Raw genomic sequence first — 26,438 nt, forward strand, 5'->3', positions numbered from 1 at the left:
ACGCTAGCAACAATGCGTGGAGGGAGGAATTTTAAACTGTTTTAATCGGCGCAGCCGCGGGCGCATCCAACAACGACTTGCGGTAGTTCCAGTAGTTCTGGCGGATGGGGTCGTAACGCGTGGCCAGGAGGTCGAGGGCCGTTGCGGCGTCGTCGCGGCCGCCCTCGGCGGCGTAGATGTCGGCGAGCAGGTCGAGGGCGTGGCTCGAGCGGACGTCGTCGGGCTTGTGAGGGTCGGCAAACATGGCCGCGAAGTCTTTGAGCGTGTCCGGCGGCAGTTGGGCGTGGCGGACCAGCCCGCGGAGGTAATTCCACGGGCTTTGGTTCTGGGGAGCGCGGTGGACGGCGGCTTTGGCGTAGCTGTTTGGGGGATGGGCGTTAGCATCTTGTCAGTCTCTTAAAATTCATTGGAAGCACACGCACTCGAACTCGCGATCGAGGATCTTCTTGTTGGAGAAGTTGGTGGCGTCGTTGCCGAAGACGATGAACCAGCGGTGGTTCCAGGCGGAGTTGTTGCGCACGTCGTCGGCGAGCAGCTTCTCGATGGCCTCGAGCTCGCCCTGCTCCCAGAGGCCGAAGCGGCGCACCAGCCACTGGCGGTAGCTCCAGACGTGGTAGTTCTTTGCGTCCTTGACGAGCATGCGCGCGATGAAGTCCTGCTCGCCCTCGGCCGAGCCCAGCTTGTTGACGATTGTCTGCCGGTGGTGCCAGATCTGGTAGTTTTTGAGATTCTGCAGCGCCGTCTCATTCAGCCAGTCAACCTCGGCGCGCAGGTCTTTGTTCAGCGAGAGGATGTTCTTGGCGCGGTAGAGCCTGCGGGGGGTTAGTTAGCATGCCTGCGGAGCATTGCGGAGCGCAGCGGCGGGAAGCAGCCGCCCGCGTCGGAGGAGACGTACCAGACGGTGTAGTGCGCGGGATTGGAGTCGATAATGGCGTCGGTGAGGTCGATGGCGCGGTCGCTCATCTCGTTCTTGGCCATGATGGCGCGCAGGTAGGACATGGCCTCGTCATACTCGTCCGAGTAGGCAATGGCAGCGAGGGCGTTAGGACCGCCCTCGTTGAGCGGGATAGGCTCGACGTCCTTCCACTCCTCGGCTTCGGCAAAGTATCCCATGATTGTAGCGGAAAGCGTGGGTTGGCGGACAGAGTGTGGGGAGAGATGTGATGATGGCGAGTGGCTAAAGAGGTTGTGCGCGTGCCTTTGTCAGGAGGCCACGGGGCTGCTTGCGGCTGGGCAGGCGTATGTAGGCGACAATAGCAGACCGAGCGGCGACGCTTGCGGACAAGCGGGCGGCAGCAGGAGGCTCAGCGAGCGACAGTCGATGTCCAGGTAGGTGGGCGATGCGCCGGTGCGAGCGGCGGTTCAGAATGCGCGTGGGGCAAGCGAACAACAGGCGCGGGTAGATATGGGTCCTTGGCTCGGCTTGAGTTCGTGTATCCCGGGTCAAACTGGGCTGTTGTTGCGCGGTTGTGGCGGGTCCAGTGTGAGTTGTGGTTGTTGACGCAGTGCAGCTTGAGGTGCCGGGATCACTTGGATGTGGGGCACAACTCCGAAGAAATGGAAGCGAAATGTGTATGGTTAACTAGGTATTGAGACTGGAATAGACCAAGGAATAAAGGCATTCACACCTAAGTCAGGTTTGCCTCGCTGGCCCCCATGGTGTGTATAAATTGTTGGCGATTAATATTCTGTCCCGCTGTCTGCTTGTCCACCATACAGCCATGAGGTCATCTAGAATTATTAGAGCTGAAAGTTGCTTGAGCACTAACGGCAACGCGACCCATTCATGCTCAACACAGTCACGAATCAATGGCAATCTCGCTAAATTTGTTGCATTCAGATGCAAAACTATCTAGGAAGCTTTTTATGGACTTTTTATGTCGTTGCAAGGTGCAAGTATTAGCAGGGATTCGTATGCCGGTTATGGCACGCTTCCACCTCCGGTATCATCACAGAGCTGCAGTTTCCCTGGGAATGGATGAAACAGAACGCTATATCAATCTGCCGTTGCACCTAGACCAAGACAAAACGGTCGCGCTAGGGACCGTCTGGATTCAGATTGTTTCGAGGACAATCACTGCATGGAGGATTGACGCTCAGTGGTCTCGACAGCGGTCTTGCTGCTGCTGTCGTCTTGCCGAAGCGTGCTAGTCCTTACACCGACGCGTCCGGTGGTGTCGCTACTGCGTTGTGAGTTGGAATTTCCACCGCGGTTGTCAGCATTATCCGGGTCGACCGTAAGCCAGTGGATAACGCAGGCCTCCCAGGTCACTAAAATTTGTTAGATTGATAGGTAACCATGCTGTGTCGGACTATTGCTTACCGTCGCAAATGCAGAGAATGAAGCAGTACCAGCCTTGACCATGACCGGCTACAATGAGAGAGACTGTCAAGTTTCCCACTGTTGGGAGCATCACGAGGATAGCGCCGATAATAGTCTTCCAGAGCAGTTTCTTCAGTGTGCCAATCACGCGCTGTTTGTTTGGATCAACAAAGGTTTGGCGACTGGTTGTCATTTCAATATCCACGTTTTCGTTCCGTGCGTATGGCCTTGGGAAGATTGGTTCTGCAGAGGAAAGGCCCTTTTGATGGAATCTCAGAAGAGGCCAAAGCAGGCAAATGAACAGACCGGTGAAGCCGACGTTGATGGCCACGTCATAGGCGAGGAATGGTGCAGCGATCTTCTGAGGGACGCCGATGTAGCAGATTCCGTCTTGCTTGGACATCTCGGACATTGGAGACATGAGCCCACAGGCCGCCAAAGCACCGAAACCGAGCAGGACGATTGCCATGGACACAATCCAGTACTTGTCCTGGAAGCGACGCTTGTAGGAAGCTCGAATAGCATGGGTACGCTCAACCTGGTCGAAAGTTAGCCAAAGACAAGGCGGCTCCGGCCAAGACAGCGAGTTGACTTACCAGGAACAGGTACAAAAGTGTCTTGCTTCCAAGGTAGAATGCCAGGCATGTGACGGCAGCCGTGAAACAGAGCTTATGCGACATCATACCGAAGCCGCACTGAATGATGGCGCTAGTAGCGACGTAGCACATGCCAAAGGCATAGAGGCCGGCGACAATGCAGCGCATCGGATTCAACTTCGAGAGTCTCTTGGTGCAGACATGTTTCACCCGGGATCCTGATCTCCAGTAAGTTAGAAGTTTCTCAAAAGTGTGGGTTGTCACTCTGTCATACCGAACAGTAAGGCGAGAATGGCCATGCAAACCATCGAGAAAGAAGTGAAGAGAATGTGAGGCGTGTGGACATCTGGGTTGCCATCCACGGCATTGCCATGCCTCGCGAGAAGTTGCGCGTCCATGCTGAGCGAAAGAGCGTGGCGCGAGCAACAACTAGCAAGCAGAACCAGATCGTGGTGCAGGAAGGTGGAGAAGGAAAGGCGAAGAGAAAGGTTGAGACATTTTGTGCGTGACTTTCTGTCGCCTGTGGGTGAGTGAAGCCCTTCACAGATACAGAAGGAACGCTGTGGTAGGTGACTTGACACAGCCACCTTAAACTGTGAATGGCAAAGGTGACGTCGGCCTCGAAGGTGTCGGGAGCGCACAGACAGTGTTGAGGCAAGCGTGATAGGTAACTTTCCCTGTATGTCATGTAGTTCGTTGAGATTTCTACGGATTGACACGAACCTGGCGTTTATCCATGCTTCTTCCTGCCTTCCGTCCCCTCTACTGTGATAGCGCTTTCTTGGCTGAGGGCTATACACCATAAATGAACGTTTTTGCGAGTGGTGATTTTGCGAGTGGTGATTGAAACGCGCTGCACAGAATCCATACAAGTACATACTCTAGGGGTATCGGTAGCTTCTGAGCCAAGAAACGACGTCGCGGACCAACGAGTGATAGACCTAGGTAGGTAAATCACTCGATACAGGACCAGGCATTGGCCAATTCGGCACTCCCCCGCTCATAGCTCCTAGCTCACGCTTTGGGTTTCTGTCCATACACCATGTATAGCTGGTAGTACGAGTGGATCTTGGAATCCCATACCGATTTACGCACCCCGGTCAGGAAGACCTCAACCTCATCTCGTGTCCACCCCATACCTCGGCAAAGCGGTCCGTAACCACCTTGTTGCAGGCCGTCCAGGACAAGTGCCTGGGTGTATGCGCCCACCGTCTTCAACAGCTTGTTTTTCGGCCATGTTCCGATTGGGATCTTCATGCACTTTGTCTCGACATTGACAAAGCCGGCAGCGCGAGCCTCGTCTGCAAGTTTTTCTGCGCGGTGAAGGTCAAGCCCGAGGTTTTCTAGGCCTTCGCCGATGGCCTTAATGAACTTTTTCAGTCCCCAGTCCTCGGGGATGGAGCCGTCGTCAGACCGCACGATGTAGTCGAGCTCTTGAAACTCAATCCAGCCACCGGGGCTCAAACATCTGTTGCTCATCAATGTCTTTGTTCACCCGTCGGTAAATTACTTTTCAACTAACCTCATAGCTTGATCCATGAGCTTGGGGTAATCTTTAATGGCATATGTCATGTTTCGGGCATGAACAAGGTCGAAGTGGTTCGATGGATGCAGCCATTGATCCTCAGCGTCATCAACGACGAAGCGGACTAAACTCTACGTGAGCTGCTGTTCATGACATCCTTAGGACACGCTCACTCACCATTTGGAGGCACCCAGTGCGGCTGGATTGGGCTCAGATCTACTCCCAAAACGTCCGCGCTGGGATAGGTATCACCCATTTCCACAGCCCAAATCCCTGTGCCTGTGCCGATGTCGATTACCCTGTTCGGATTCGGCCCAATTGGAGCATAATGCAACTTGTCACCGCAAGCCGCCAGGAACATGGCATGCTTCATGTCCTCACGCTCCTGCTCCAAATCATCGTTAGGGAAGTTGTAGCGACCCTCTCGGAATTTGTGGTAGCGGCGGCCGTTCTCGAAGGCATAGTCCCGCACGCTCGACGATATCGAGGTCGAGCCACCAGTCGATGCGAGGGAGCTGTACGTCGACTCGTTGTCACTGAGGTTGGGGTCGGCTTCGATGAAGCTGCCGGACTGGGCGGCGGCTTCGCTGGCATCTTGCGCTGTTTCCGGTTGGGCCATTGTTGCGGTTCGCGTTGCAGACTCGGGTGGTGCCAAACGTGACCAGCTTTTCCTTTTTGCAGAGCGGCCTTCTCCTTATACCATCCATCGGCTGCCCAACAGCCGCAATCCCGGAAGCCGATCACATATCTTGGAAGTGGGGATACTCGGATGATGGCCTCGTTCTCGGGCGGGTTTCAACGACGAGGAGGACAGTCCACAACGCCCTTTTCGTCCGACAGAATTGTGGGGCTGGAGTCACACAGCGTCTGCCGAGCTCGTGGCGAGAGGTCCAAAACAACTACTCCATCGGGTTAAAGGTTCATTTTGAGACGAGGCCGGCTTGAGCGATTGACATTTCCGGACGTAGCGGTGTTGATCGGAAGGAGGAACGTGCTGGTGTATCATGTCAATTTTACAGAAGGCATGACAAGATGTTGGGCGGTCAAAGGTGTCCAGCAAACGCCGAGGTTGAGGGCAGATCGTCTGCACGGAGTGCCCGTGCTGGTCTGAGAGGCCCGTCCCGCGGGCCGCGCCTCCCCGCCCCCAAAGACGACGGCGCCGCCCTCTCAAACTTCACCGCATCCGAAGGTAGTTAACTATATCCGATGATGAGGAACAAAAGGTTACTTTTTCAAGATAGCCTGCATCCACCTCCAATGGCTTTGTTGCCGCAAGCCGCGAACACGCGGCGTCCAGTCAGCGCATGAACCAACGTCCTGGAATTACAACAGCTCTACAGGCTCCCTAGCCTCCCGATGCATCACTGTCCCAGTGAAATCATATCTATGGTTTCTGACCAGCGGCCGATCGACTTCCTTGAATCCACATGACCGATACAATGGTTCACCGATGGACGAGGCGATCAGAAATACCGGAACGAAAAGACGATCGGCAAGTTTGCAGCCCCAGTTCACCAGCATGCGACCAGCGCCGCGCTTCTGGTAATCCGGATCGGTGAAGAGCCTGTTCAGAACTAGGCCAGGTCGTCAGGCTCGGCCGACATATGACGTGTTGTCGGGTTATGTACTTACGAATATGAGGCTGGCCTTGTAGACGCTCAGCACGTTGCTTGATGTGTTGACGGGTAATGTCTTCCGCGGCATCCCTAATTTCCCCCTTGGGGAGCCAGTCCATGTTTACTTGTGGCGGGATCAACGGTACCCAGTTGGAATAAACCATGTAGTGTGCTACGCTGACAATGCGATTTGTGTCGCTGTCTAGGACTTTGAACCACATGTGCGCAGAGCTGCGATCCATTTCTTGCAACCATCGTTGTACGGCTTTTCGGCGGCCTTCTTCAGTATCAAGCCCGATCAATACTTCGCATAATGGACCAGTTATGGTTTTGTAATGCAGGTCGACGATTTCAGGAATGTCCGCCCGGGTAGCGCGGGTGAGAACGAGATGCATCGCTGGCTCGAAAGAGAGTATACCAAGGAGCACGGGGTGATGGCAGATTGTCAAGATTTGAGAGAATGGGGTTCGGCAACTTATCTGACAGGCGACTGCAGCAATCCAGCCGGCAATATGCGGATGTGTCTGACCTGCATATCACAGCCTGAGTAGAGATGGCTGGATCGGAAGTACGAGCAAGGTACGCATGCATTTCCGTTTTAGTGGCAGATTGTTCAAGTACGGGACCCAGCTCTGTCTCAGAAAAGAACAGCTTCAATGTTTCCAAATATTCTGATTCTTCTACATTGACACTCTTAATGACACGCGACTGCTTAACTGTCAGACATTGTTATCCAAAGTCACTGAGAAAATGTCCGATCAATTTCCGGGTAAAAGCGTGAGCTAAGACAGCGGGTGAGCTAAGGCGGCGGGGTCATCCCGCCCAACCCCGCCCGTGGATGCAATACCATCGACAATAAGCTTACAACTTGTTCTTTTTTGGATATGTTTGTCAGAAAAGGTGCTGGATACGTTTGTCTCAGTGGGCTGCCATGCGCCCCAATTCGATGTGGAGCACAATGAGCCGGGCACTCGGGCTAAGTACGTTTGGATTCTTGACTTCGACCCGCTGCCAAATGTGAGCTGGGTTCTCGTAAGACGGCGACTAACTAAAGGTAATTTGCGTAAGCTCGTTGCCGTTTTGCAGGGTAAGCGCTTGAGCGCTCTCAAACTACCCGGAGTCATTGCTGCAAGAGCGAACCAACGAGATTACTTTGCTCGAAGTCATGATAGCGCATCGAGCATGCATATTGCAGCTAGTCGCATTTTCACCAAAACCGGCATGTGGCAACAGCCACAGCGGCAGGATCTCGAAAGCTCCGTCGACGCATCGTCCAATCAGCGTATGATCTGCAAGATAAGCTATCCAGACACTGACGATTGGGGAAAGCGTAGATGCGGTTGGAGAGCTGACATGCAGGACATACGCGCTGTGTAACGGAAGCAATGGTGCAGTCTCGACACGAGGACCGAGTCCAGACGGGGCTTTGTGGCACTTCAGTTATTAGCTCTGCGTTTTTCTTGACTTCCCCTCAACCTCAGTATAAAAGATATCCTTCTCCTTCGGTAACGTCTTCGAGTTTGAATAAGCTAGGCATTTGCACTATGGACGAAGACAAAGGCGCACATGTGCTGACGGCGCAAGAGGTCAGCGTTGCGCAGACACAAACTGAGCACGATGCGCATGATATGGCCCGCCTGGGCAAGAAGCAGGTGTTCAAGGTGAGTAGGGTCAAGACTTTTTTTGCGAAATGTTCTTTACGGTTGTTTTCTGCAAGCGCACACTGCTAGAATGGAGTCAAGCATTTCTCTGAACAGCTGGACAGTCGGACCAACTGACAACGACTAGCGCAACTTTCACGACTTATCAATCATCGGATTGACGGTTATGATGATGGTACCGAAGCTCTACATGGTCGCAAGATTTAGCTAAACGGAACAGGGAACATGGGAGGCGATTGCCAGCACAATCACCTTCTCTCTCACCAATGGCGGCCTCGCCGGCTCTGTCTGGATCTACATTGGCTCGCTGCTCTGCACCATTGTCGTCGTAGTCACCATGGCTGAAATGGCAAGCATGGCTCCAACAACCGGTGGACAATACCACTGGGTATCGGAGTTTGGGCCACCGCAGTACCAAAAGTTCCTCAGCTACATGGTCGGTGAGAAACACATGCATTCCATATCTAAGCAATGCCAATCGTCTGAATGACAAAAAGGCTGGTTCTCGGCCCTCGCATGGCAGGCTGGCGTCGCGGTGACGGCCTACTCCTCCTCGGGCATCTTGCAGAGCGCCATCGCGATCAACCACCCCAGCTACGACGCGCAGCCCTACCACGGCACGCTGATGATGATTGCGGTCGCGGCGGTGGCGGCCCTCGTCAACGTCTTCGGCATCGAGTGGCTGCCGCGCCTCGAGGTGGCTATCCTCGCGCTGCACGTCGTCGGATTCGTCGCTTTCATCGCTACGCTCTGGGGCACAGCCGGCCGCGGCCACGCCTCTGCGAAACAGGTCTTTACCGAGTTTGCGAACTTTGGCGGGTGGGAGACTGTGGGCGGCGCTGTCATTGTCGGACAGATCACCGCGACGGGCTCGCTGTTCGGTGCGTGACACTGACGGGCTGTGGCCATGTCGTCTCCTCCTCCTCCCCATCAGGCTAACATGGCGCTCCCTGCCAGGTTACGACGCAGCAGCGCACATGTCGGAAGAAGTGCGCGACGCCTCGCTGACAGTCCCCCGCGCCATGCTGACCACGATCCTGGTCAACGGCCTCCTCGGCCTCATCACAATCATCACGCTCTGCTTCCGCATCACGAACCTCGGCGCGCTCCTCGCGCCCGCCCACCCCTTCCCCTTCATCCCGCTCCTGCTCGAGGCAACGGGCAGCACCGCCGCCGCCACCACCCTCGCCTGCACCGTCGCCGCCCTCACAGTCGGGACGTGCGTCTCGGCCCTCGCGGCGGGCAGCAGGCAGCTCTTCGCGTTTGCGCGCGACGACGGCCTCCCCGCCGCCTGGCTGTGGCGCAAAGTCGTCCCGCTGCGCCGCCATGGCGCCCCGGTCCCGCTGCCCGCTGTCCTGGCCTCGCTGGCCATCACGGTCCTTCTGTCCCTCCTGCCCCTGTTCAGCGCTGCAGCCCTCAGCAGCATCTTCGGCTTGCTGTCCTGTGCCGGCGGCGCGAGCTACTCCGCCGCGCTCGCGTGCTTGCTGTGGCGCCGGCTTGCGGTTTTGCGCCACCAGCATCGTGCGGGTGGAAATGCAGGTCATGGTGCCCACGCTGCTGACGCGACGGCCCCGTTGCCGCCCGCCCGCTTCCGCCTTCCCCCCGTGCTTGGCGCCTGGTGCAATGCGTTTGCCCTGGCGTACATGGCCTTCGCGACCATCGTGTGCTTTTTCCCTGCGCAGCGCGGGGCGGGCGCCCGCGGCATGAATTGGAGCGTTGTTGTGTTTGGGGGTGTGGTTGTGGGGTGCGTGGCCGCGTATTGGTGTGGTGGGAGGAGAGCGTATCGTGGGCCTGTCGTTTGTGTTGTGCGTGCGGGGGAGGGGCGTGACTTGCGTCAGTGATGGATGGTTGGTGTGCTGGGTAGGTAGGTAGGTATAGTCACTTTGATGACAAGCACAACTACGAAACAGCATGGTGCATTGTTTCTACCTACGTTCGTGCAGAGGGGGCCGTCCGTCTACCCCGGCACAAGAAGAAGCAGACAGCCAACATATCCAACTGATCAAGACCTTCAGGCCTCAGACAACTTGAGCACTGTCATCAGGAGGGCATGCTGACGAGCGCCCCGCCACCCCTCCCTCACGAGAGGCGGCGCCGCTTGCTGGCGCTCGCCAGCATGCTCTCCTCCTCCTCCCCCCCCTCCTCCTCCCCGAACAGGGCCCGCTGCTCCTCGGCCAGCGCCAGGGCCTCGGCCTCGGCAAGTGCCAGGGCATCGGCCTCAGCGAGCGCTTCGGCCGAGGCGTTGAACTGGCGCTGGCCGCCTCCGAGGACAGCTCTACCGCCCAGAATACCACCACCACCACCGCCCAGAAGGCCGCCACCGGCCAGGAAGCCGCCGTCTCCGCCGTCATCGCCATCCGCTCCTCCGCCATTGAGCAGCTTGTCCTTCTGGGCCTGGCGGCCCGCCTCGAGCGTGACCTGCTTGCGGCCATTAGCGCGGCGGTTCGTCGTCTTGCGGCGCTGGTGGCGGATAGGGGCGCAGACGAGGCTGGCCATGCCCGTGTTATCCATGATTTGCTGGGCGGCCGTCTTCCAGCGCTTGGCCAGCTCGCACAGCTCGTCCCAGCGCTCCGCGAAGCCGAGGACCCGGTCCTGGTCGTTGTCGCCCGCCGTTGCGTCTGGGCCGTCCCAGACGTGGCAGCCGTGCACGTGCAGCGAGATCGCCATTTCCTGCTGTATCAGTGACGCGTGTTGGTTTGGTTTGTGGAGTGAGAGAGAGAGAGGGATTAGGGAAGGCGGACTTACCAAGGTCTGCCACGAGCGCGCCTCGATCTGCTGCATGGTGTACTGCGACTCGCTGCGCATGATGCGCGGCATCGTGTTGCTGGAGGTGTTGGTGTTGTCGTAGATGTCCTCCATGTTGATGAGCGAGTTGACGAGCTCGAGCACGCGGTCCTTCTTCTGCGCCAGCGTCGTCGGGATCGTGAGGTCCGGCTCGCCGTGCTTGGGCCGCCAGCGCGGCACGTTCGTGAAGGCGATCGCGTCGGCCGCGTTGGCAAACGTCGTCGCCGTCAGCTTCTCGTACACCGCCGGCATGTACTCCTTGTACACTGGCTTCTTGCGCTTCGCGGAGGCCTTCCTCTTGCGACCCCTGCCCGGCAGCTGCGCGCTGGGTCCGGCGTTCATCCTCGCCTGGTTGAGATTGAGGTTGTCGCTCAGGTTGGGGGCGTTGCGACGGCCGCCGAAGATGTTGCCAAACGTGTTGGCGTTGTAGTTGAAGCCGTTAGCGAGGTCGTTGCCGTTGTTGTTACCGAAGTTATTGCCGTTACCGATGTCGTTACCGTCACCGAAGTCGTTGTCGTTGCCGACGTCGTTGCCGTCACCGAAGTCATTGTCGTTGCCGACGTCGTTGCCGTTGCCGAAGTCGTTAACGTTACCAAAGTCAAAGTTGTCTCCAGCAAAGTCAAGGGTGTCGTCAAAGCTAAAGTCGAAGTTCGGGTCGATGTTGGGATCGACGTTGTCGTCCCCATTGGACTGAGGCATGTTGCTGGTCGCGTTCATGGCCGGATTAGCGACAGCAGTGGTAGTGTCAACGGCGAAGGTGGGAGAGTTAGCGACAGCGTTGACGGCGTTAGAAGCCGAAGTAGAAGCAGAAGTAGAAGCAGAAGCAGAAGCAGCATTGATATTGTCAGAGGCAGTGGCAGCATTGCGAGTGTTAGAGGCAGAGGCCGCGTTGACAGTGTCGGAGACAGCGGCTTGAGCGTTGGCGAGCTCGAGCAGCTCACCGCCGAGCGGGGCGACGGTGTTGCGAGCATTGCCGCTTCCACCGCTGCTCTGGTGCTGGCGCTTAGCGGGGTTGGTCTTCTTTCGAGCCATCGGAGCGGTGGTGAGCCTGTCCGCATGAGAAAGGTTGGCCTGCGTCAGAAGAGCGTGGGCTTGAGTGCGCGCATCAAGCACGGGGAGAGCTGGCTCCGGGAGCGTCAATTCGCCTAGCTGCTGCTGCCGGTTGTTCGCCGTCGGGCTCAGAGGGAAAGGGAACGGCGGAGAGTAGGAGTCGATTAAGCCGTGGAAGGACCCCGGGGAGACCGGATCAACCATCTCGGGGCTATCGGGGGCTAGCGCTCCCGAACTGGCAGGGGTTCCAGGAGTGCCAGGAGCGTCAGGAGCGTCGGCAGCGGGCTCCGCAGAACTGACGGCAGCGGGCACTGAAGGACTGACGGGAGCAGCCTGCGTAGGACACTGAGTGATGCAAGCTGCGGAATCAGGTGCAGCGTCATTGACAGGGCTGGGCGGGCTGCGTAGAACCGGAGGCTGCTGCTGGACTCGTTGCGGCTCGGGAGCAACGTACGTCTGGCCGGCGCTGCGCTGAAGGAGAGGGCTTGGCTGACGCAACGGCGTCGGCAAGCGGGATGGGGGCGGATGGCCTGTTGACGGGATTGTCAGCTTTGAAAGAGCTTGGGAAGAACATTGTCATGCACATACCAAGCGACTTGGTGCTGTAGGGCTTAGGGAAGGACTTCCGAGAGCACTTACGCTTATGACCGTATCCAGACTGGTTGGAATTCTTGGGCTTTTGGGAATATCCCGCCTGCTGTTGATGTCCAAACTGCTGAGCATGCCCAGGCTGCTGATGTCCCGGCTGCTGATGGTGACCAGGCTGTTGCTGGTTGCCAGGCTGCTGACGGTTGTCAGGCTGCTGAGAGGGCCCAAGTCGTTGATGCTGTCTAGGCTGGAGAGGTCCAGGCTGAGAGTGTCCAGACAGGTTGGATCCAGACTGAAGGAGTCCCTGCTGCATGAGTGCCTGCTGCAAGAATGCCTGCTTCATGAGTGCCTGCTGGTTGAGTGCCTGCTGGTTGAATGCCTGCTGGTTGAATGCTTGCTGGTTGAACCCAGGCTGGTTAAATGGGAAGCCGGGCAGACCGTATCCAGACAGACCGAGTCCAGGCTGTAGGTTGATTCCATTCTGCTGGAAAGGTCCGAGAAGCTGCGGATACTGGTTGTTCTGGAGGAGTCCGAGCTGCTGCGGGTATCCAGTGTTCTCCGGAAATCCTTGAAACTGCGGATTTCCGGGCTGCTGCGTGGATCCCTGTTGCTGCGGAGGCTTCTGGTAGCCAGTCGTGCCCCATTGGCTGGGCGTGGTAGGGTTCGGTTGGAGGTAGGGGTTTTGCTCAGCTGGGAAGGCGCTTTGAGACTGATTGGACGGCGTCATCAGGTCTTGATCATTCCATGTCAGTAGTATCGTCTGCGACGTGGTTAGTCCACAGGTGATGCGGCCTCAAAGGGTGCGACAGGTGCGACGGGGACTACGAACCAAGGTATTGAGACATGTCGGCAATGCCCTGAGGCATGAGGTTGTTGTACTGCATGTTGTACATCTTGAGAGACAGTGACGCGTTCTTGGAGTGCGACGCGCGGGAATGTCAGTTGGAAGGAAGGTTTCGGCGCGCGTGTGGGTGAGTGGCGAGGGAGTGGGAGCGGAGCGGAGCGGGACGGCGATTTATGGGTGGTGCGCAACAAACAGGCTAACCGTTTTGGGAGGTGAGTAACAGATGGGAGCGTGCCGGCTGTTATTTGCGCTCCGACGCTCCTCAATTGGCTCGCAGATTGCCTTCTTACCTTGCTTCGCTTATCCTACGCCGAAGAACTCCCTCCCTGTTAACATAAAACTTCAGTGTTAACAAATTAACATGCAGTCTTCGTCCCATTAAGTTTCCAGGGGGCTTCCGGTCCTACGAACCTGAGCTGCCAAACACCCTTGACTTGGTGCGCTTCTTACCACGGACAAGCTTTGTAAATGCAGTTATGTCTAGGACTGAAAGATCAGACAGGATCGTGTATCTTTCGTGTTCGCCATGGGGCTCTGAAGCCCCCTATTGGATGCGATGTTTCCAATTCTTACCAGAAGGCGAATGATATGAAGATTAGCGCAGTGTACTAAATGCGAGCCGGCCATGATTGATTCGAACGCGTCTGCTTCCTGATAGTTCGCCTGCTCTTGGATAGAATATCCACCCACGTGGAGAAGCAGTCGCGTGGATACGTAACTTACTTTTGGGTCCACATACTTGCTACTCTCGTACCCTTGTAGAAGACCTAAGCGCAGAGCTGAATGCTAAATGTAACTACGCAAAGAGTACCTAGTAGATGTTGTGCGGCTGGTCTGATAACCTGCTAAGAGGGGCTGAGATATTACAAGGGGTAGGTCAATCATACGGTGTTAAATCGAAATTTGGTATAAGAAATAAAACGTTTTGCACCGCTACAGCAGTATTTCTGGGGATGCGAGCAGCTCTACAGCTAGCAAGACCAGTGTGCTTTTTGGCCGACTAAATTCCATTGCACCAAAGGCTTAAAATCCCGCGACAAATTCACGACCCACAAAAGTATTGGAAATTTCCACGGAGGTATCGTAAAAAGGTCAAAGTCTTTCAGCGCCACAGGTAGGGAGAAAGACATATGATATCGGCTGAGATGTTGTCGGAAGAAGGTTGACGCACACTTGTCCTCATGCGGATGAAGAACCGACAACAACCGAAAGAACTTTGCATTTCATCCACGATCGGTGTTTGCCATCTCGCATAACTACTTGTCCAAAAGTTTGACCCACTTTCCGTCATCAACCCGCACCCAAGACCTGCACAGTCTCTAGGCAAACCCTATCCTGTCCAGGTTCCGGCACCTTAAGGCTGCGAACAGGGCTGCGGACAAGCCCTATTTTCCCGGGCCAGGAGCCTGCATACGAGGGTTTGGTTCTGTCTTTTCATACTCCAGGTCATGCAGCGAGACATACGGGCGCGGAGCTTCTGAGGGCGTTTCCTCCTGGCGATAGTAACCCCCAGCCTGGGCGAGCATGAAACGATCGACTGGGTTCGCCATCGAGTTCAAGAGGATCTCGCGACCGGAAGCCTGCCGTTCTTCTGGATAGATGGGAATGTTCTCGGCGTATCCAGCAGTAGGAACCCTTCTGGCTGGAAATTGCACGCGGTGCAGGCCGTTGGCGTAGATGGGGGTTCCCGATCCGGGTCTCTGGTACATGCCCTGCTGAGTAAGGAACTGGGTGTATGGATCGGGGCGTACACGTTGAGGGTAGAGTAACACATTCGGCCGGTATGTGCTCGGCTGGTACCTAAGGTACTGGTTGCCGATGGTTCTCCTGCTGATGTGCCCGCTTGGCTTTGCAAATGGCTCCCCGAGAGACAGGTTGTACTCGTCGAAGGTCCACTTACGAGTGGTGCTAGAGTCGGGGCTAGGGGACTGGGCTGCAACCAAGTCACGCTGCTCAGTAGCCCGGATAGTTCTTTCCCTGGTCTTTCTCTTGTTCTGGTTAACTACAGCGGCCTTCCATGGATAGAGAGCGATTGGGGACAAACCTCGACAGAAGCCAAAGGACCATACACTAGCTCCTGGATCTTTGGAATGCCAATCTCGACGGCATCGTAGCAGACGGCTTTCTCTTTCTGCGTTCTATGTCAGATCCGCTCTTCAAAAGCTTTATGGTGTCTGGTAAGTTTACCTTTAAGGCCTCACAAATAGCTTCAAGGCGCTGCTTAGTGTTCAAGTGACGATCTTGGGCCGCCTTGGGTCCCAGTCTGATGATTTTAGTGCGCGGGATGATGAAACCCTTCTTAGCGCCGTCAATCATGCAGTCCTACAATAATAATCAATTTACCACTCGTTGGTTGAAGCGGGAAGAATCTCTTACAAAGATGTCGTATGCGATGTCAACCAGCTTCTTCACACTGTAATAGTCGGCCGTGGTTTCGTCGTCGACAGCGAACCTCACGTATGATCTGCTGGTAGGTCTGTCTTGGACATCGTTCCTGTCCATGATCGAATCGTACATCCGTTGGACCCATTCCACACGCTTGCTTTTGACTTCCGGCAAGGTGCTGTCATCGAGCATTACCGGCTCACGGGGCAGATCGTTCCTTGTCTCGGACGTCTCCGACGCAGAAGTTGAGTCGTCTTCAGACTGGGAATCTGTCTGATTGCCGGATGAAACAACATCAGCCGTTGTTTCTTGGACGTTGCCAGTGTTGCGCGGCTCTACAGTATCATTTGCACGCTGAACATCCGTATGGATGTCAGGTGGATCAGCCGCAGCTGTCGTCTCATTATTGACAGTGCTTTGCGACTCTACAACATCAAGTGCAGGCTGGAAATTCGCATGGGCGTTAGATGGTTCATCGTTAGGCGCTGTCTCTTGCTCGACAGAGCTATCCGAATCGGAGCCTTCTAGAGCACGAAAGTGAGTTTGGTCTGTATAAATATCACGGCAGGAACGTTTTACCTTCAGGATCATCTTCAAAGTCCGAGCCAAACAACTCCATGTCTAGGTTGTTGTCTTGGTCTTCCGTGTACTGAGCGAGCTCATCTTGCTGCTCGGCGTCGTTACTGGCGCCTCCATCGGAAGCCATGGTCAGCGTGTCGCAGTAAATGCGGCTGAACGATCGGTGAGGTCTCCTCCTCCGAAAATACGGAGGCGCGCTTGGCTCGGTATGGTTGAAGGTGAACGGAGGTGTACGTTGCCAGAAGGGAGCGGAAGGTTGGTGGCGTTCCATAAACCGTTGGTGACGACCGACACTGTGACTGACCGTCGACACCCACCAAAACATGCGGTCAAAAGTCAAACATGACGTCTCCGTTAGATGCATATGAAATCTCTCAAAACTGCTCAAGATACCTTCATTTCTCCAAATATTAATTTTATAAAGGCTGCCAAAGGAGTATTCCGAGAACTGATCCAATCCCGTAGACTACGATGTATAGCCAAAACACATACACCAGCGCCATTGCGAAGATGATGGAGAAAATCAAAAAGAAATAGACAGCACCAGTCCAGAACTCCGATGAAGTCAGGATCGAGATGGCCTGAAAAATTACGTGTACGAACAGGAGGAAAGGATCTGTGAACGTTTTGATGTTAGGCATTTTGGTAAAATGGTGTTGGGTTTGTTTCGAAGCTTCCTGTTGGGTTCTCTTGTTTGCTATATGTATGATACATATAAAGAAGGAGCGTGTGGCTATTATTAAAACTAGCAACAAAGACGACGCGCGCGAACTCTTCTTTCATTGATAATAGCAGCAACGAAGCAAGCGATTTGGCTTGACCTGGTCCCCCTTTCTGATATTTTTGTTAGCAAGTCTAATAGCAGATGGCGTAAGCCCACCACGCATCAGTAATACCTGGAGCCAAGGACCCACTCTGACTATACATTCGAGCGGATGCCTTTTAACGATCGAAGTTTGTTGACTAGCGCGAACATTGTAACCAGTCTTGACACGAAGGACCTCTCCATCTGAATCTCCGCAAAGTTCAGAGAAGATGTGAATGAACAATGCGCACGCGGCACGAGACTCAAACATTTCAGTCCTTGTCATCTTTCTTAGGAACAAACAAGCTGCGCCGCAGACAAGGGACTAATCCAAGCTTTCTATTCCAAGAGCCCTAAGCACAATGAATGGAGAAAAACAAAGACCCCTACGTCCCCCTATACCAATCAGCCGCCCTCCCTCTCCGCGAAAACTTAAGTTCCACCACTTCTACCACCATCTACCGCAGCATTCGCCTTAGACTCTTACTACGTCACCATCAATTAAATCTGTACATACTCCCCAGGCAACGAGGGACAGTACGCGTCCCTCTACACTCGAAACTCTGTGCCCGACGTTCAAACACACGTGACACCCTCCCATCATCGTGCAAACCCTTGAACCTTCTGGTCCTACTGCCATTCATGCATCGAAAGTAGCTGCTGCGCGACCATGGCGCTGATCTCGGTGTTCGTGAGCTGCGGGACGGATGCCTTGACAGTGGCGTGTTGATCCGAGGGGGATGAGTGAGTGAAGCTAGAGGCGCTTGGTCTGTTGGAGTTGAAGTCGCCAAGGTTGTGGCTTGGGGCCTGAGCCTGGAACGTTATGACATTGTAGGGTGACGAAGTTGCAGGGGTAGGCATGGCGGGTTGCGCTGCTGGGTAGGGCGCGAGGCCGGATGCCTGACGAGATTGAGTATGCTGTAGGCGGTACTCAGTTGGGAAGGTATGGTAGAGTTCTGCAGTTCGAGGCTTCTTTTGCTGTTGCTGGGTAGTGCGGCCAGAAAGAATGCCGCTCCCATTGTCTTCGTCCTCCATTGCTGAGTGTGCCCGCTTGTTGCGAGCTGGAGCAAGCGGACAAGGGCTAGAATCAAGAGCCCGTGTGTCCCTAGATTGGAACAGTGGCTTGTTCCCAGAGGGTATCTCTTTTGAAGCGAAGCGATGGTTGTTCTGAAAGCGGTAATCCGTTTTCATCTGTGGCCGATATGTTAGCTTCAGGCACTGTGTACGACTGGAAAGCGACTTACCTTCCTGTAAGCCATCGGAGCATACACAAAGTCCTCGATAGAGTGCTTCTTGCCTTCGAGAACATCAACGCAAATAGTCTTCTCTTCCTAAAAAGTGTATTAGCGGAGAACACTTGCTCAGGGGAAAGGGCTCATACACGCAGGGAGACACAAATCGAAAACAACCTCTTTGTGCACTTCAGTCCCTGCTCATCCGGCAGTATGCGCTTGACCAACTCCGTCGATGAAGGGCGGCGAAATCCTTGTTGTGCGCCGTCGAGCACTAATTCAATGATCTCCCAACAAGCAGCCTGGATCTCCATAGTGTCGTACCGCTTCTTAGCTACATCCACAAAGTAGCGATGTGCTGCCGCTGTTGTGTTGTCCTGCATGTACGAGGTGTCGATGAAAGACTCAAACAGCGCTTCGAACCACTGGTACTCGTTTTTCTTGACCTCTTCAACTGTCTCGTCTGCAATGATGGCGTCGCGCTTGATCTTTTGGAGGCGGAACGCCTTAGCAGCGGCACGATCAGCAAGAACTTTGTCCTGTGGGAGATTCGTGAGGTTCCTGTAGAGCCTCGATGTGCCTGGCGTGAGGACTTGAGCTAGCTTGTGAGGTAGTGAACCCGCATCTTGGCCGATGAAGTCTAGACTAGGGTCGACGTTAAAGTTACGAATCTGGATTCCTGGTTCCGCCGTAAAGGTAGTGGATGGCGTAATTGAAGAGTTGGTCAAGGCTAGGTTTTCTGCTGGCTGGTACGAGAAATCGAGTCCATAGTCCGAGGAACTCGACTGCTTGTTGTCTCTGTTTGGAGTTGTGCCTGAATGGTTCTGAGGATGTATCCCGCTAAATACAGAGAAGCCAGGGAAAGGTTGAAGCGCTGAAGTGGCGAAGGCCTGCTGCTTCCCTTGAGATGAGCGAGGAACAGGGTAACTGCAGGGGCTCTGACAAGCCTGTTCCTGCGACAGTGATTGATGGGGAAAGAACGTTGGAGCCCAATTGATTGTGTCATGGCTTGGTCTGTGAAAGCTCGACATGGGAACGTTTCGCCGGAGCGGTTCTTGGTCCTCGACGTTGGTTGGAGGAGGCATACTGATATCGCAGGATGTACTCTTAGCTTTTTCTGAGAGTTGAAGTAAAACCGTGAGATGAGTGAAACGAGCGATGCAGTTGTGGAAAGAACCCGGTACGTAGCAGATGCGAGACTGTAGTGGACACCGAGGGAAGGAAGAAGAAGTAGGTGTAGGTACTGACGACGAACGTTGCCCTTTTGTTGTTCTCTGCCGAATTAGGCATGGTCAATTCTAAGGATTAACTACCCTGGCCAACGCCGACCGAAAAGATATCCAACCAAATAATAAGTAATTCATGACCTACAATGTATAAGAGCCTTTCAACCCTACTAGTGAATGCTTGTTCCAGATGCACCTCGAGTCTTAGATCGCTCCATCACGCTACGAACTGTCAACCATTATTTTTGAGTCTGCAGACACCTCTAATTATCACCGACATGCTGCGCCAGAGCACTAAACTATCAAGACGCAAGGCCTTCTTTCTTGTCCTCTAAAGACCGATTGACCCACTGCTCAGTCTTGACCACTTCCTCCGCTGCCAAAAATACAAAATGAAAATTGCAACGAACTAACCTGTCGGTAAACGGCAAACCCTCCACCCATGTGCTCCATTCTCCGTTCCATAGTTCTTCCATAACCATACTCCAACCCATGCCTATCAATAAGAACCATAACCGTGCCCCGCGAACCCCGCATCGCCACTGAATGCTCCCAGATCTTGGCCGTCGCCGATGCCTTCCAAGTTCATAAACTCGTCCACACTCGCCATGCCGTCGCCCATGCCGTCGTTCACAAAGGTTGCCGCATCCACGTTTTCCTGTGTGTGGGGTCTCAATAGCGCTTGTAGTTCCGCGTCGGTTGGGATATCTGCCCCGTCAAGAATACGCATATCGCTCGGCACGGCGCGACCCAAAGCATCGCGGCGTTCTGGCTTTCGCGCTCCAATAAGGCCTTGCTTGTTGTCTGTGCAATCGCCACGCGCATTCATCCAAAAGCTCACGTCTTGGGGTTGATTGGATTGAAGGATGGTGCGGAATTCTTGCTCACCCAGCACGATAGGCAGCACCGTGCCCGTCTCGTACCAACGTCCCTTGACGGCTTCAAGGCCTACCGAGTGACGCGGTTTGAGCAACTTCCACATATATACATTGGTGCGACGCGAGGCAGCAATTTGATTGCGCCATTGCATGTCTCGTACCATGCGAGCAGGCAAGTGGGACGAAGGAGGGGGAGCTGCACCTGCAGGTAGAGTAGGGGAGAGGGTATAAAGATCACCAACGATAGTCATGCTTGCACGGGACGCTTGCCCGTTATAACCTTGCTGAACGTGCTCGATGATATCGGTGATGAGGAGGATTGGTGGTTCTGGCGTGTTGAGGTTGATGCGTACGCGAACCGGCTCGCCTACCCATATCTTCTCTGCGCCGAGATACATGCTACCCCAACGCCGCTCTTCAGGGCCGTTTGGAAGGCGCCTGTTGCTGACAAGGTGGGAGACGGTGAAGGTGCCATCAATTGACTTTGCGGCGAGAATGCTGCCGTCAACCTCGGGGTTGCCCTTGCCAAACTGTCCGTTTACTACGGCTGGCCAGTTAATGTTGTCATAGGTTAGGTTGGGTTGGTTATGGAGACCACTGGTGCAGAGAGGAGGTGGGCTCCACGAGAGCCACGGGCGCAGCAACCTTTCCTGATTGATCCGGACAGGCGACGGATGCATACCCGGGTGGCTCAAAGGCTGGACTATGTAGTTGCGTTCGGATTGACCGTTAACGTCTTTGACATATCGCCGCATGATAGCACCGAGCCCCCAAGTGTCCCCCCGATTGAACCAGACGACTTCCCCGGGACGGAAGAGTGAAAAATTAGGTTCGGTATCTAGTTGGTAGGCTGGGAGCGGCAAGCGCACCAGCGGCGAAGGTGCATTGGGATTGATGTTCGATGAGCCGTTGGAAGGCACAGCAACGCGCTGGGCGGGTGTTGCTGAGGCGGGTCGCGAAGCGGGAGGCACAGTGGGATTCTGATTTTGTGGTGGCGTCGCCGTCTTGGGTGGATTCGGTCCATGGCTGCTTGGAGGCCTCGACGCGACCGCTGAAGGTTCCCGCTTTATGGGAGCGGGTATGTTTGAAGCCGTAGTGGAAGGCAACAATACCGGTGTGGAGCTGCCTTCCTTCTTGACAGCTTGTCTGGGATCCTTTGTTGTGCTTTTGTCTTCCTGCAGCTCTTCCGGACAGCACAGCTTGCAGGTGCAATTGTTTGGGTCGCCGTTCTTATCCGTAGCAAGCCAAAGAAGATGCGGAAAGAAGTCCGCTGGACTCCGGAACCGCTTCTTCCGCCCTAAAGGGTGCCCGTAGAGATAGGCGTCTTGTCTGTCGTGCCCACCCCCAGCATGGTTTTTGGATGCCCTCCTGGTCGCAGGATCGCCATCGCTGGCTTTCGACTTGATGTGTTCGTACAGGCGGTAGTTTTCGGGCATCGCGGCGAGCATGTAGTTTTTTTCTGTTTCGCATGGTCAGCGCGATGGGGCGCAATGGAGCATGGGCGCCGAGCTTACGCTGTTGTTCAGGGCCGCCAATCTCGCGGATGAGCATCATGCCCAGCTTGCGGCGCCAGTCGAGGTGCTTGACCTCATCTTCGGCGATGGCGCGGTAGTAGTCGCTCACGCCGTTGGCGTCGGGAGTGGAATTGAGCTGCTCGGGCGTGGGCTCGTTCTTTTCCTTCTTGCGGGCGTGGATCGTCTCGAGCTTGCCGTCGGAGCGGCGGACGTAGAGTGGGTAGAAGCGGGTCATCTGGGCGACATTGCTCTGGGCGCCGTGGTGGGTGTTGGTGTTTTGGTTGACTTGGTTACTGACGATGGCTGCCACACTGAGCTAGTGAGCTCTTACGCATGATCCATGGCGACTCGGCCCCTCGGCGTGGGATGCGCCGACGAGCCCGAAGGCGGTGAACGCGCGCGCGACATGGCGGCAGGCCGCTTGACGCGTCTTCTCAACTGCCCGGTAGGTGACACAAAGCGTGCGCGCAGGCGCAGGGCCAAAAGGCAGAGAGTGAATGGAAGCCGTGACTGCTGCCTTTCACACCGTAAAATGTTTGCTTGCCGCACAAATTCCCGGCGCCACAATTGAAAATCAAAACAAATCAAATCATGGACCGCTCCCCGGCCAACCGCCTCAGCACACCCAAGCGGACAAAGTCCGTCCAAGACTTGCTGGCCTCCTTTGGCTCGCGCAACACGCCCACATCGCTTACTCAAGCCAAGAAGCACCCTTTACCTGCCGATCCTCCAATTGTCGACGCCAGTCCAAACACTTCCCAGCCCGAAGCAGACGACACTTCAGCCATGAACGTCAGCGGCGACGAAATCCGGGTCGCCACCCCCACAGAGTCTCCGCGGAGGTCATTGCGGCCTCGCACTTCACGTCTTTCTACCGCGCCCGCTGGCAATCATCTCCCATCACAGCGCTCTGGGCGCAAATCGAAGAGTAACAAGAAAATCCTAACGTCCGACACACTTGGCAAGGACAATGGCTCTCCGGTACCGAAGAAGGCCACGGCGAGAATGCAGATTAGAGAGGGCATTGTGCTGCACACGAAGGCCAAGCAAGACCGGTTTTTGAAGCAGCACAAGGGCTTCTTCCTGCCGCTACTGCCGGAAAACAACTACATCACCAGGATAAAAGGGAATGGTGAGAATATCGTGCCATACAAACAGCTCGAAGAGCAGCCTGAAGGGTACGCCCACTCTCACTCCATGATACACACATCGTTTGCTAACCCATCACAGAGTGACTGCTACCCTCAAGCCCTATCAGCTCACCGGCCTGTCTTTCCTCGTACACATGAATGAGAACGGTATGCCGTGCATGCTCGGTGATGAAATGGGCCTAGGCAAGACGTTGCAGACGCTGTCATTGTTCCAGTTTCTTGAAGAACGTGAAGAAGAAAACAAGACCTCCGCAGAGAACCGCCCCTACCTTGTGGTTTGCCCCATGAGCGTCCTTGACGCTTGGGTAACTGAGGCTCGTCGATGGACACCCGACCTCAAAGTGTTACGCTTCCATGGCCCTCCTACGGAGCGCGAGCACCTGAAGAAAGTTGCTACCGGTCGTCAAGATACCTATGGTAACGACACAACGAGGTCGAAGAAGCGCAAGAGTGACCAACGCCAGGGCAGGGCTCCGTCAACCCCTGATTCGGATGACGAGGGCGAGGAGGACTACAAGATCATTATCACTACATACGACACATTCGTATCAGAGCAGAGCTGGTTCAAGACGGCATTCGTTTGGCGTTACGTCGTCCTTGATGAAGGCCATCGGATCAAAAACAGTGCCACCAACGTATCCCACGCTCTTCAATCCCTGCGAGCAGAATACAGGTTGATTCTCACTGGTACCCCGCTTCAAAACGATTTGGTGGAGATGTGGTCGCTGCTCCACTGGCTCCTCCCGAACGTCTTTACCAATCAAACGTCGAGCCTGTTCAAAGAATCATTTGACCTAACGCACGGAAAAGTTAGTACCGCAGTCATGGATCACGCTCGCCATTTGCTCGAACTTCTGATGCTTCGTCGCATGAAGAACAGCTCCGAGGTGGATCTCAACCTGCCCCCGAAAGAGGAAATCCTCCTCTTTGTACCACTCACTCCTATGCAACGATTTTGGTATACACGTCTGCTCACAGGCGCCGGTGACGCCTTACTCGTCGACTTGTTTAAGGACGTTAAAATCAAAGAACAAACCGATATGGTTCGTGATCTTCAAGAAGCTCAGGACATCAAGAGACTTGAGGAAATTGGCGATCAGATGAGCAAGCAATCGGATCTTTCGAAAGATGCATGGAAGGAAACTCGAGAAATTATGCGGCAAGGCTTTGCTCAAGAGCAGAGTTCTGCAACTCAAGGCGCGTGGAAGCGTCTTATGAACCTCGTCATGCAACTGCGGAAATGCTGCAATCATCCGTACACTCTCACGGGTTCGGCACCTGAGCCGTACTTGTTGGGTGATCATGTTATCAAAGCTTCCGGAAAGTTCATTGTCCTAGAAAAGCTTTTGACTGAGCTCGTCGTAGCCAGAGGAAAGAAGGTGATTGTTTTCTCGAGCTTCACTCAGGTTCTGAACTGCTGCGAAGACCTACTGGCGGTTACCGGAGGCGATGGGGCGCTTTTCAGGTATCTCCGGTTTGATGGAGGTACTGGTAGGGCTCGACGCAACCTCGACATACGACTTTTCAACGACAGATTATCTGATTACAAGGTCATGCTAATCTCCACTAAGGCCGGCGGCTTGGGTATCAATCTAACGGCCGCCACCGAGGTAATTTTCCTGGATGAGGACTGGAATCCGCAGATCACTCTTCAAGCCGAGGCTCGTGCCCATCGGATTGGTCAGACTCAACCTGTCACCGTGTACAAGCTCTGTACCCAGGGAACTGTTGAAGAGCAGATGATGGGACGCATTCGTAAGAAGTTATACCTATCAACAAAGATTACCGAGACGATGAAGAGCATTCACAGCACAACTTCCAGAAACAACAAGGACAAGACATCGATTAAAGGCGAAGATGTGCCGCAGTTGGATGTTTCTCACCTTAGGTCTCTCGTTCGCCGCGGTGCGCAGACATTGACTCATCCCGAAATCGACGTCACGGATATGTTGTCATGGGATTTCGACACCATTTTGGAAAAGTGTAAAGACAATCCTAGTGATCCACATGTCGGTGATGAAGACAGTGATCTCGATGAACAACAATGGCTTTCCACCATGGAGCGTGTTGAGTGCGCGGTATTTGACGGCAAGCGCTACCAGCGCCAGTTGGATGACGACTCGGCTGCAGGTTCGGACTTGACGGCTGGTGACCGTCGGAAGGGCAAGAACACCACCGTGATGATCGACGGTTATGCTATCAGCAAGGAAAGCATGAATTGCGGAGATTGGGAAGCTGTCCCTACAATGGCCGGGAAGGACCCCCGCCTGGCTGATCCGAAGCGTGCGAAGAAGGCTGCTATCGTTAACCAAGACCACTGCCAGATCTGCTGGGACGGTGGCGAGATTCTCATCTGCTCGGGATGTCCGCGTAGCTACCATGTCGACTGTATGAATGATCACGACAGGGCGAACGCGACCAAGAGCACTAACTTTAGCGGCTTCTACTGCTCGCAGCATGAGTGTGCTGATTGTCACAAGAAGACCACTGAAGCTGGTGGGCTTATCCTCCGGTAGATACATTCCAGCTTAAGGCGATGGTTCGTGGAGTGCAAAGCTAACTTCGTGTACAGGTGCCGTTGGTGCGAGCGCGGATATTGCGAGGACTGCCTCCAGTGGAAGAAGACGAAGCTTCTCGGCGACGCTCTGCCTGAGTTTGAGATTCTTGGCTTTCCTGCCGTCGACCAAGCCTTCTTCATTGAGTGTCCCGATTGTTGTGAACTGCGGTACGGAGGTCCGGTGCCTCACCAGTTCTATGAAGAACGCGAACGAGAAATCAGCGAGCAGTACGCGCAGATGCTAAGGCTGCGAGATGATACGCCGGTCGCTACTGAGATCAAAGAGGAGATCAAAGAGGAAAAGAAGCTCAAGCTGGAAGTAACGAGCTCGTTTAGCAACAGCATTGGCAACCTCGACCTCGCCGACAATGCTTCTAGCAACTTCGACTTGACTGACGCAACCACTCTCGACACTTCCGGGGTGTCAACTCCCAAGGAGGCGCGATCTGGTCGCTCGGATGCTTCTACGAGCAAGAAGCGCGCAATCGACGTGATTGATCTTTCCGGTTTGAACGAGACTTTTGGATCCCCGAAGAAGGCCCGGAAGGTGAAGCTGGAAGACCTGGGTGAGTAGGAGACGTGCTATGTGAGGGAAGACGAGCTGGGAGTCTTCGGCGGTTGTCTGTCTGTCTACTGCCATCATCATCATGAGACAAGTCCAGCATGTCACTCGATTTGATATTGAGCAGCAGATTAAGGCATCCACCGCCACCGATGAAACACTGCACGACATCTGCTTCTCACGTTACACGGCTAGGCTGTCCGGGGTTTGAAGTTTGAATGACGCAACGGGCTTGCTTTTTTTCTTTTTGATTTTTGAGAAAAACACACTGGCGAAAAAGAAAAGACGACGACGGCGAAACGGAGAAAAGTTTAGATATCCACCATGCTGACTCACGCTAGCATGGTCATGGGCACGGCGTGGAATTTGGGGGGTTTGCTTGTTTTCGAGTCTTTCATTCTGCTTCTTTTCTTCATCCGTCCCCTGTTTGCCTGGTTCTTTTGAGTTCTTCGCGCGACGATCGAGTCGGAGCAATGCTTCTTCTTGCGTCTGCTCTTTGCCGAAGCAAGGTTGTTTGCGCCGAGCAGCAGACTCACGAACAACGGCAGTCGCGGCGCGATGT

At 54.7% G+C, this 26,438-nt stretch overlaps 10 protein-coding genes across 10 annotated transcripts; 2 read left to right on the forward strand and 8 right to left on the reverse strand.

Annotated features, from left to right (window-relative positions):
* Positions 1-31: 31 nt before the first annotated feature.
* On the reverse strand, positions 32-1,113 carry K452DRAFT_224324 (uncharacterized protein; the record flags this gene model as incomplete). The annotated part of the gene is made up of 3 exons (XM_033536682.1): positions 32-359; positions 423-812; positions 896-1,113. The coding sequence occupies 3 exons, from the start codon at positions 1,111-1,113 to the stop codon at positions 32-34; spliced, it is 936 nt and encodes a 311-aa protein (XP_033399633.1).
* A 961-nt stretch (positions 1,114-2,074) lies between these two features.
* Positions 2,075-3,317, reverse strand: K452DRAFT_296883 (uncharacterized protein; the record flags this gene model as incomplete). The annotated part of the gene is made up of 4 exons (XM_033541959.1): positions 2,075-2,271; positions 2,324-2,861; positions 2,920-3,137; positions 3,194-3,317. The coding sequence occupies 4 exons, from the start codon at positions 3,315-3,317 to the stop codon at positions 2,075-2,077; spliced, it is 1,077 nt and encodes a 358-aa protein (XP_033399634.1).
* Positions 3,318-3,594: 277 nt separating this feature from the next.
* Positions 3,595-5,271, reverse strand: K452DRAFT_285963 (uncharacterized protein). Its single transcript, XM_033540202.1, has 3 exons — positions 4,622-5,271; positions 4,442-4,568; positions 3,595-4,387 (listed from the first exon to the last, which is right to left on the reverse strand). The coding sequence occupies exons 1-3, from the start codon at positions 5,061-5,063 to the stop codon at positions 3,934-3,936; spliced, it is 1,023 nt and encodes a 340-aa protein (XP_033399635.1). The 5' UTR covers positions 5,064-5,271; the 3' UTR covers positions 3,595-3,933.
* A 496-nt stretch (positions 5,272-5,767) lies between these two features.
* Positions 5,768-6,455, reverse strand: K452DRAFT_307272 (uncharacterized protein; the record flags this gene model as incomplete). The annotated part of the gene is made up of 2 exons (XM_033543052.1): positions 5,768-6,018; positions 6,077-6,455. The coding sequence occupies 2 exons, from the start codon at positions 6,453-6,455 to the stop codon at positions 5,768-5,770; spliced, it is 630 nt and encodes a 209-aa protein (XP_033399636.1).
* Positions 6,456-7,308: 853 nt separating this feature from the next.
* Positions 7,309-9,852, forward strand: K452DRAFT_285965 (uncharacterized protein). The gene is made up of 5 exons (XM_033540203.1): positions 7,309-7,721; positions 7,849-7,896; positions 7,942-8,161; positions 8,219-8,602; positions 8,679-9,852. Exons 1-5 carry the CDS (start codon positions 7,605-7,607, stop codon positions 9,560-9,562), a joined length of 1,653 nt encoding a protein of 550 aa, XP_033399637.1. The 5' UTR covers positions 7,309-7,604; the 3' UTR covers positions 9,563-9,852.
* On the reverse strand, positions 9,304-13,150 carry K452DRAFT_317339 (uncharacterized protein). The gene is made up of 4 exons (XM_033544050.1): positions 12,973-13,150; positions 12,144-12,875; positions 10,467-12,085; positions 9,304-10,391 (listed from the first exon to the last, which is right to left on the reverse strand). The coding sequence occupies exons 1-4, from the start codon at positions 13,034-13,036 to the stop codon at positions 9,801-9,803; spliced, it is 3,006 nt and encodes a 1,001-aa protein (XP_033399638.1). The 5' UTR covers positions 13,037-13,150; the 3' UTR covers positions 9,304-9,800.
* Positions 13,151-14,293: 1,143 nt separating this feature from the next.
* K452DRAFT_317340 (uncharacterized protein) lies at positions 14,294-16,078 on the reverse strand (the record flags this gene model as incomplete). Its single annotated transcript, XM_033544051.1, has 5 exons — positions 14,294-14,975; positions 15,032-15,118; positions 15,175-15,309; positions 15,364-15,896; positions 15,952-16,078. The coding sequence occupies 5 exons, from the start codon at positions 16,076-16,078 to the stop codon at positions 14,373-14,375; spliced, it is 1,485 nt and encodes a 494-aa protein (XP_033399639.1). The 3' UTR covers positions 14,294-14,372.
* Positions 16,079-17,386: 1,308 nt separating this feature from the next.
* K452DRAFT_307275 (uncharacterized protein) lies at positions 17,387-19,073 on the reverse strand (the record flags this gene model as incomplete). The annotated part of the gene is made up of 3 exons (XM_033543053.1): positions 17,387-17,947; positions 18,001-18,087; positions 18,138-19,073. The coding sequence occupies 3 exons, from the start codon at positions 19,071-19,073 to the stop codon at positions 17,387-17,389; spliced, it is 1,584 nt and encodes a 527-aa protein (XP_033399640.1).
* Positions 19,074-19,396: 323 nt separating this feature from the next.
* On the reverse strand, positions 19,397-21,886 carry K452DRAFT_285968 (uncharacterized protein). Its single transcript, XM_033540204.1, has 2 exons — positions 21,607-21,886; positions 19,397-21,551 (listed from the first exon to the last, which is right to left on the reverse strand). The coding sequence occupies exons 1-2, from the start codon at positions 21,839-21,841 to the stop codon at positions 19,714-19,716; spliced, it is 2,073 nt and encodes a 690-aa protein (XP_033399641.1). The 5' UTR covers positions 21,842-21,886; the 3' UTR covers positions 19,397-19,713.
* A 311-nt stretch (positions 21,887-22,197) lies between these two features.
* K452DRAFT_307277 (uncharacterized protein) lies at positions 22,198-25,888 on the forward strand (the record flags this gene model as incomplete). The annotated part of the gene is made up of 3 exons (XM_033543054.1): positions 22,198-22,784; positions 22,837-25,269; positions 25,330-25,888. The coding sequence occupies 3 exons, from the start codon at positions 22,198-22,200 to the stop codon at positions 25,886-25,888; spliced, it is 3,579 nt and encodes a 1,192-aa protein (XP_033399642.1).
* Positions 25,889-26,438: the final 550 nt, after the last annotated feature.

Source organism: Aplosporella prunicola, assembly GCF_010093885.1.
Source record: "Aplosporella prunicola CBS 121167 unplaced genomic scaffold K452scaffold_8, whole genome shotgun sequence".
NCBI lineage: Eukaryota > Fungi > Ascomycota > Dothideomycetes > Botryosphaeriales > Aplosporellaceae > Aplosporella > Aplosporella prunicola.

What these genes read in the sequence shown, in the direction of transcription:
- K452DRAFT_317339 (XM_033544050.1), bottom strand. Translation starts at nt 13,036, where the DNA reads ATGTACAACATGCAGTACAACAACCTCATGCCTCAGGGCATTGCCGAC. An exon ending in CGACATGTCTCAATACCTTG is followed by an intron (nt 12,876 to 12,972) that starts GTTCGTAGTCCC and finishes GGAATGATCAAG; the next exon opens with ACCTGATGACGCCGTCCAAT. An exon ending in CTACAGCACCAAGTCGCTTG is followed by an intron (nt 12,086 to 12,143) that starts GTATGTGCATGA and finishes TCCCGTCAACAG; the next exon opens with GCCATCCGCCCCCATCCCGC.
- K452DRAFT_285968 (XM_033540204.1), bottom strand. Translation starts at nt 21,841, where the DNA reads ATGACCCGCTTCTACCCACTCTACGTCCGCCGCTCCGACGGCAAGCTC. An exon ending in TGGCGGCCCTGAACAACAGC is followed by an intron (nt 21,552 to 21,606) that starts GTAAGCTCGGCG and finishes CATGCGAAACAG; the next exon opens with AAAAAAACTACATGCTCGCC.
- K452DRAFT_285965 (XM_033540203.1), top strand. Translation starts at nt 7,605, where the DNA reads ATGGACGAAGACAAAGGCGCACATGTGCTGACGGCGCAAGAGGTCAGC. An exon ending in GCAAGAAGCAGGTGTTCAAG is followed by an intron (nt 7,722 to 7,848) that starts GTGAGTAGGGTC and finishes GACAACGACTAG; the next exon opens with CGCAACTTTCACGACTTATC. An exon ending in CGCGACGGGCTCGCTGTTCG is followed by an intron (nt 8,603 to 8,678) that starts GTGCGTGACACT and finishes GCTCCCTGCCAG; the next exon opens with GTTACGACGCAGCAGCGCAC.
- K452DRAFT_285963 (XM_033540202.1), bottom strand. Translation starts at nt 5,063, where the DNA reads ATGGCCCAACCGGAAACAGCGCAAGATGCCAGCGAAGCCGCCGCCCAG. An exon ending in GCACTGGGTGCCTCCAAATG is followed by an intron (nt 4,569 to 4,621) that starts GTGAGTGAGCGT and finishes CGTAGAGTTTAG; the next exon opens with TCCGCTTCGTCGTTGATGAC. An exon ending in CTCATGGATCAAGCTATGAG is followed by an intron (nt 4,388 to 4,441) that starts GTTAGTTGAAAA and finishes GATGAGCAACAG; the next exon opens with ATGTTTGAGCCCCGGTGGCT.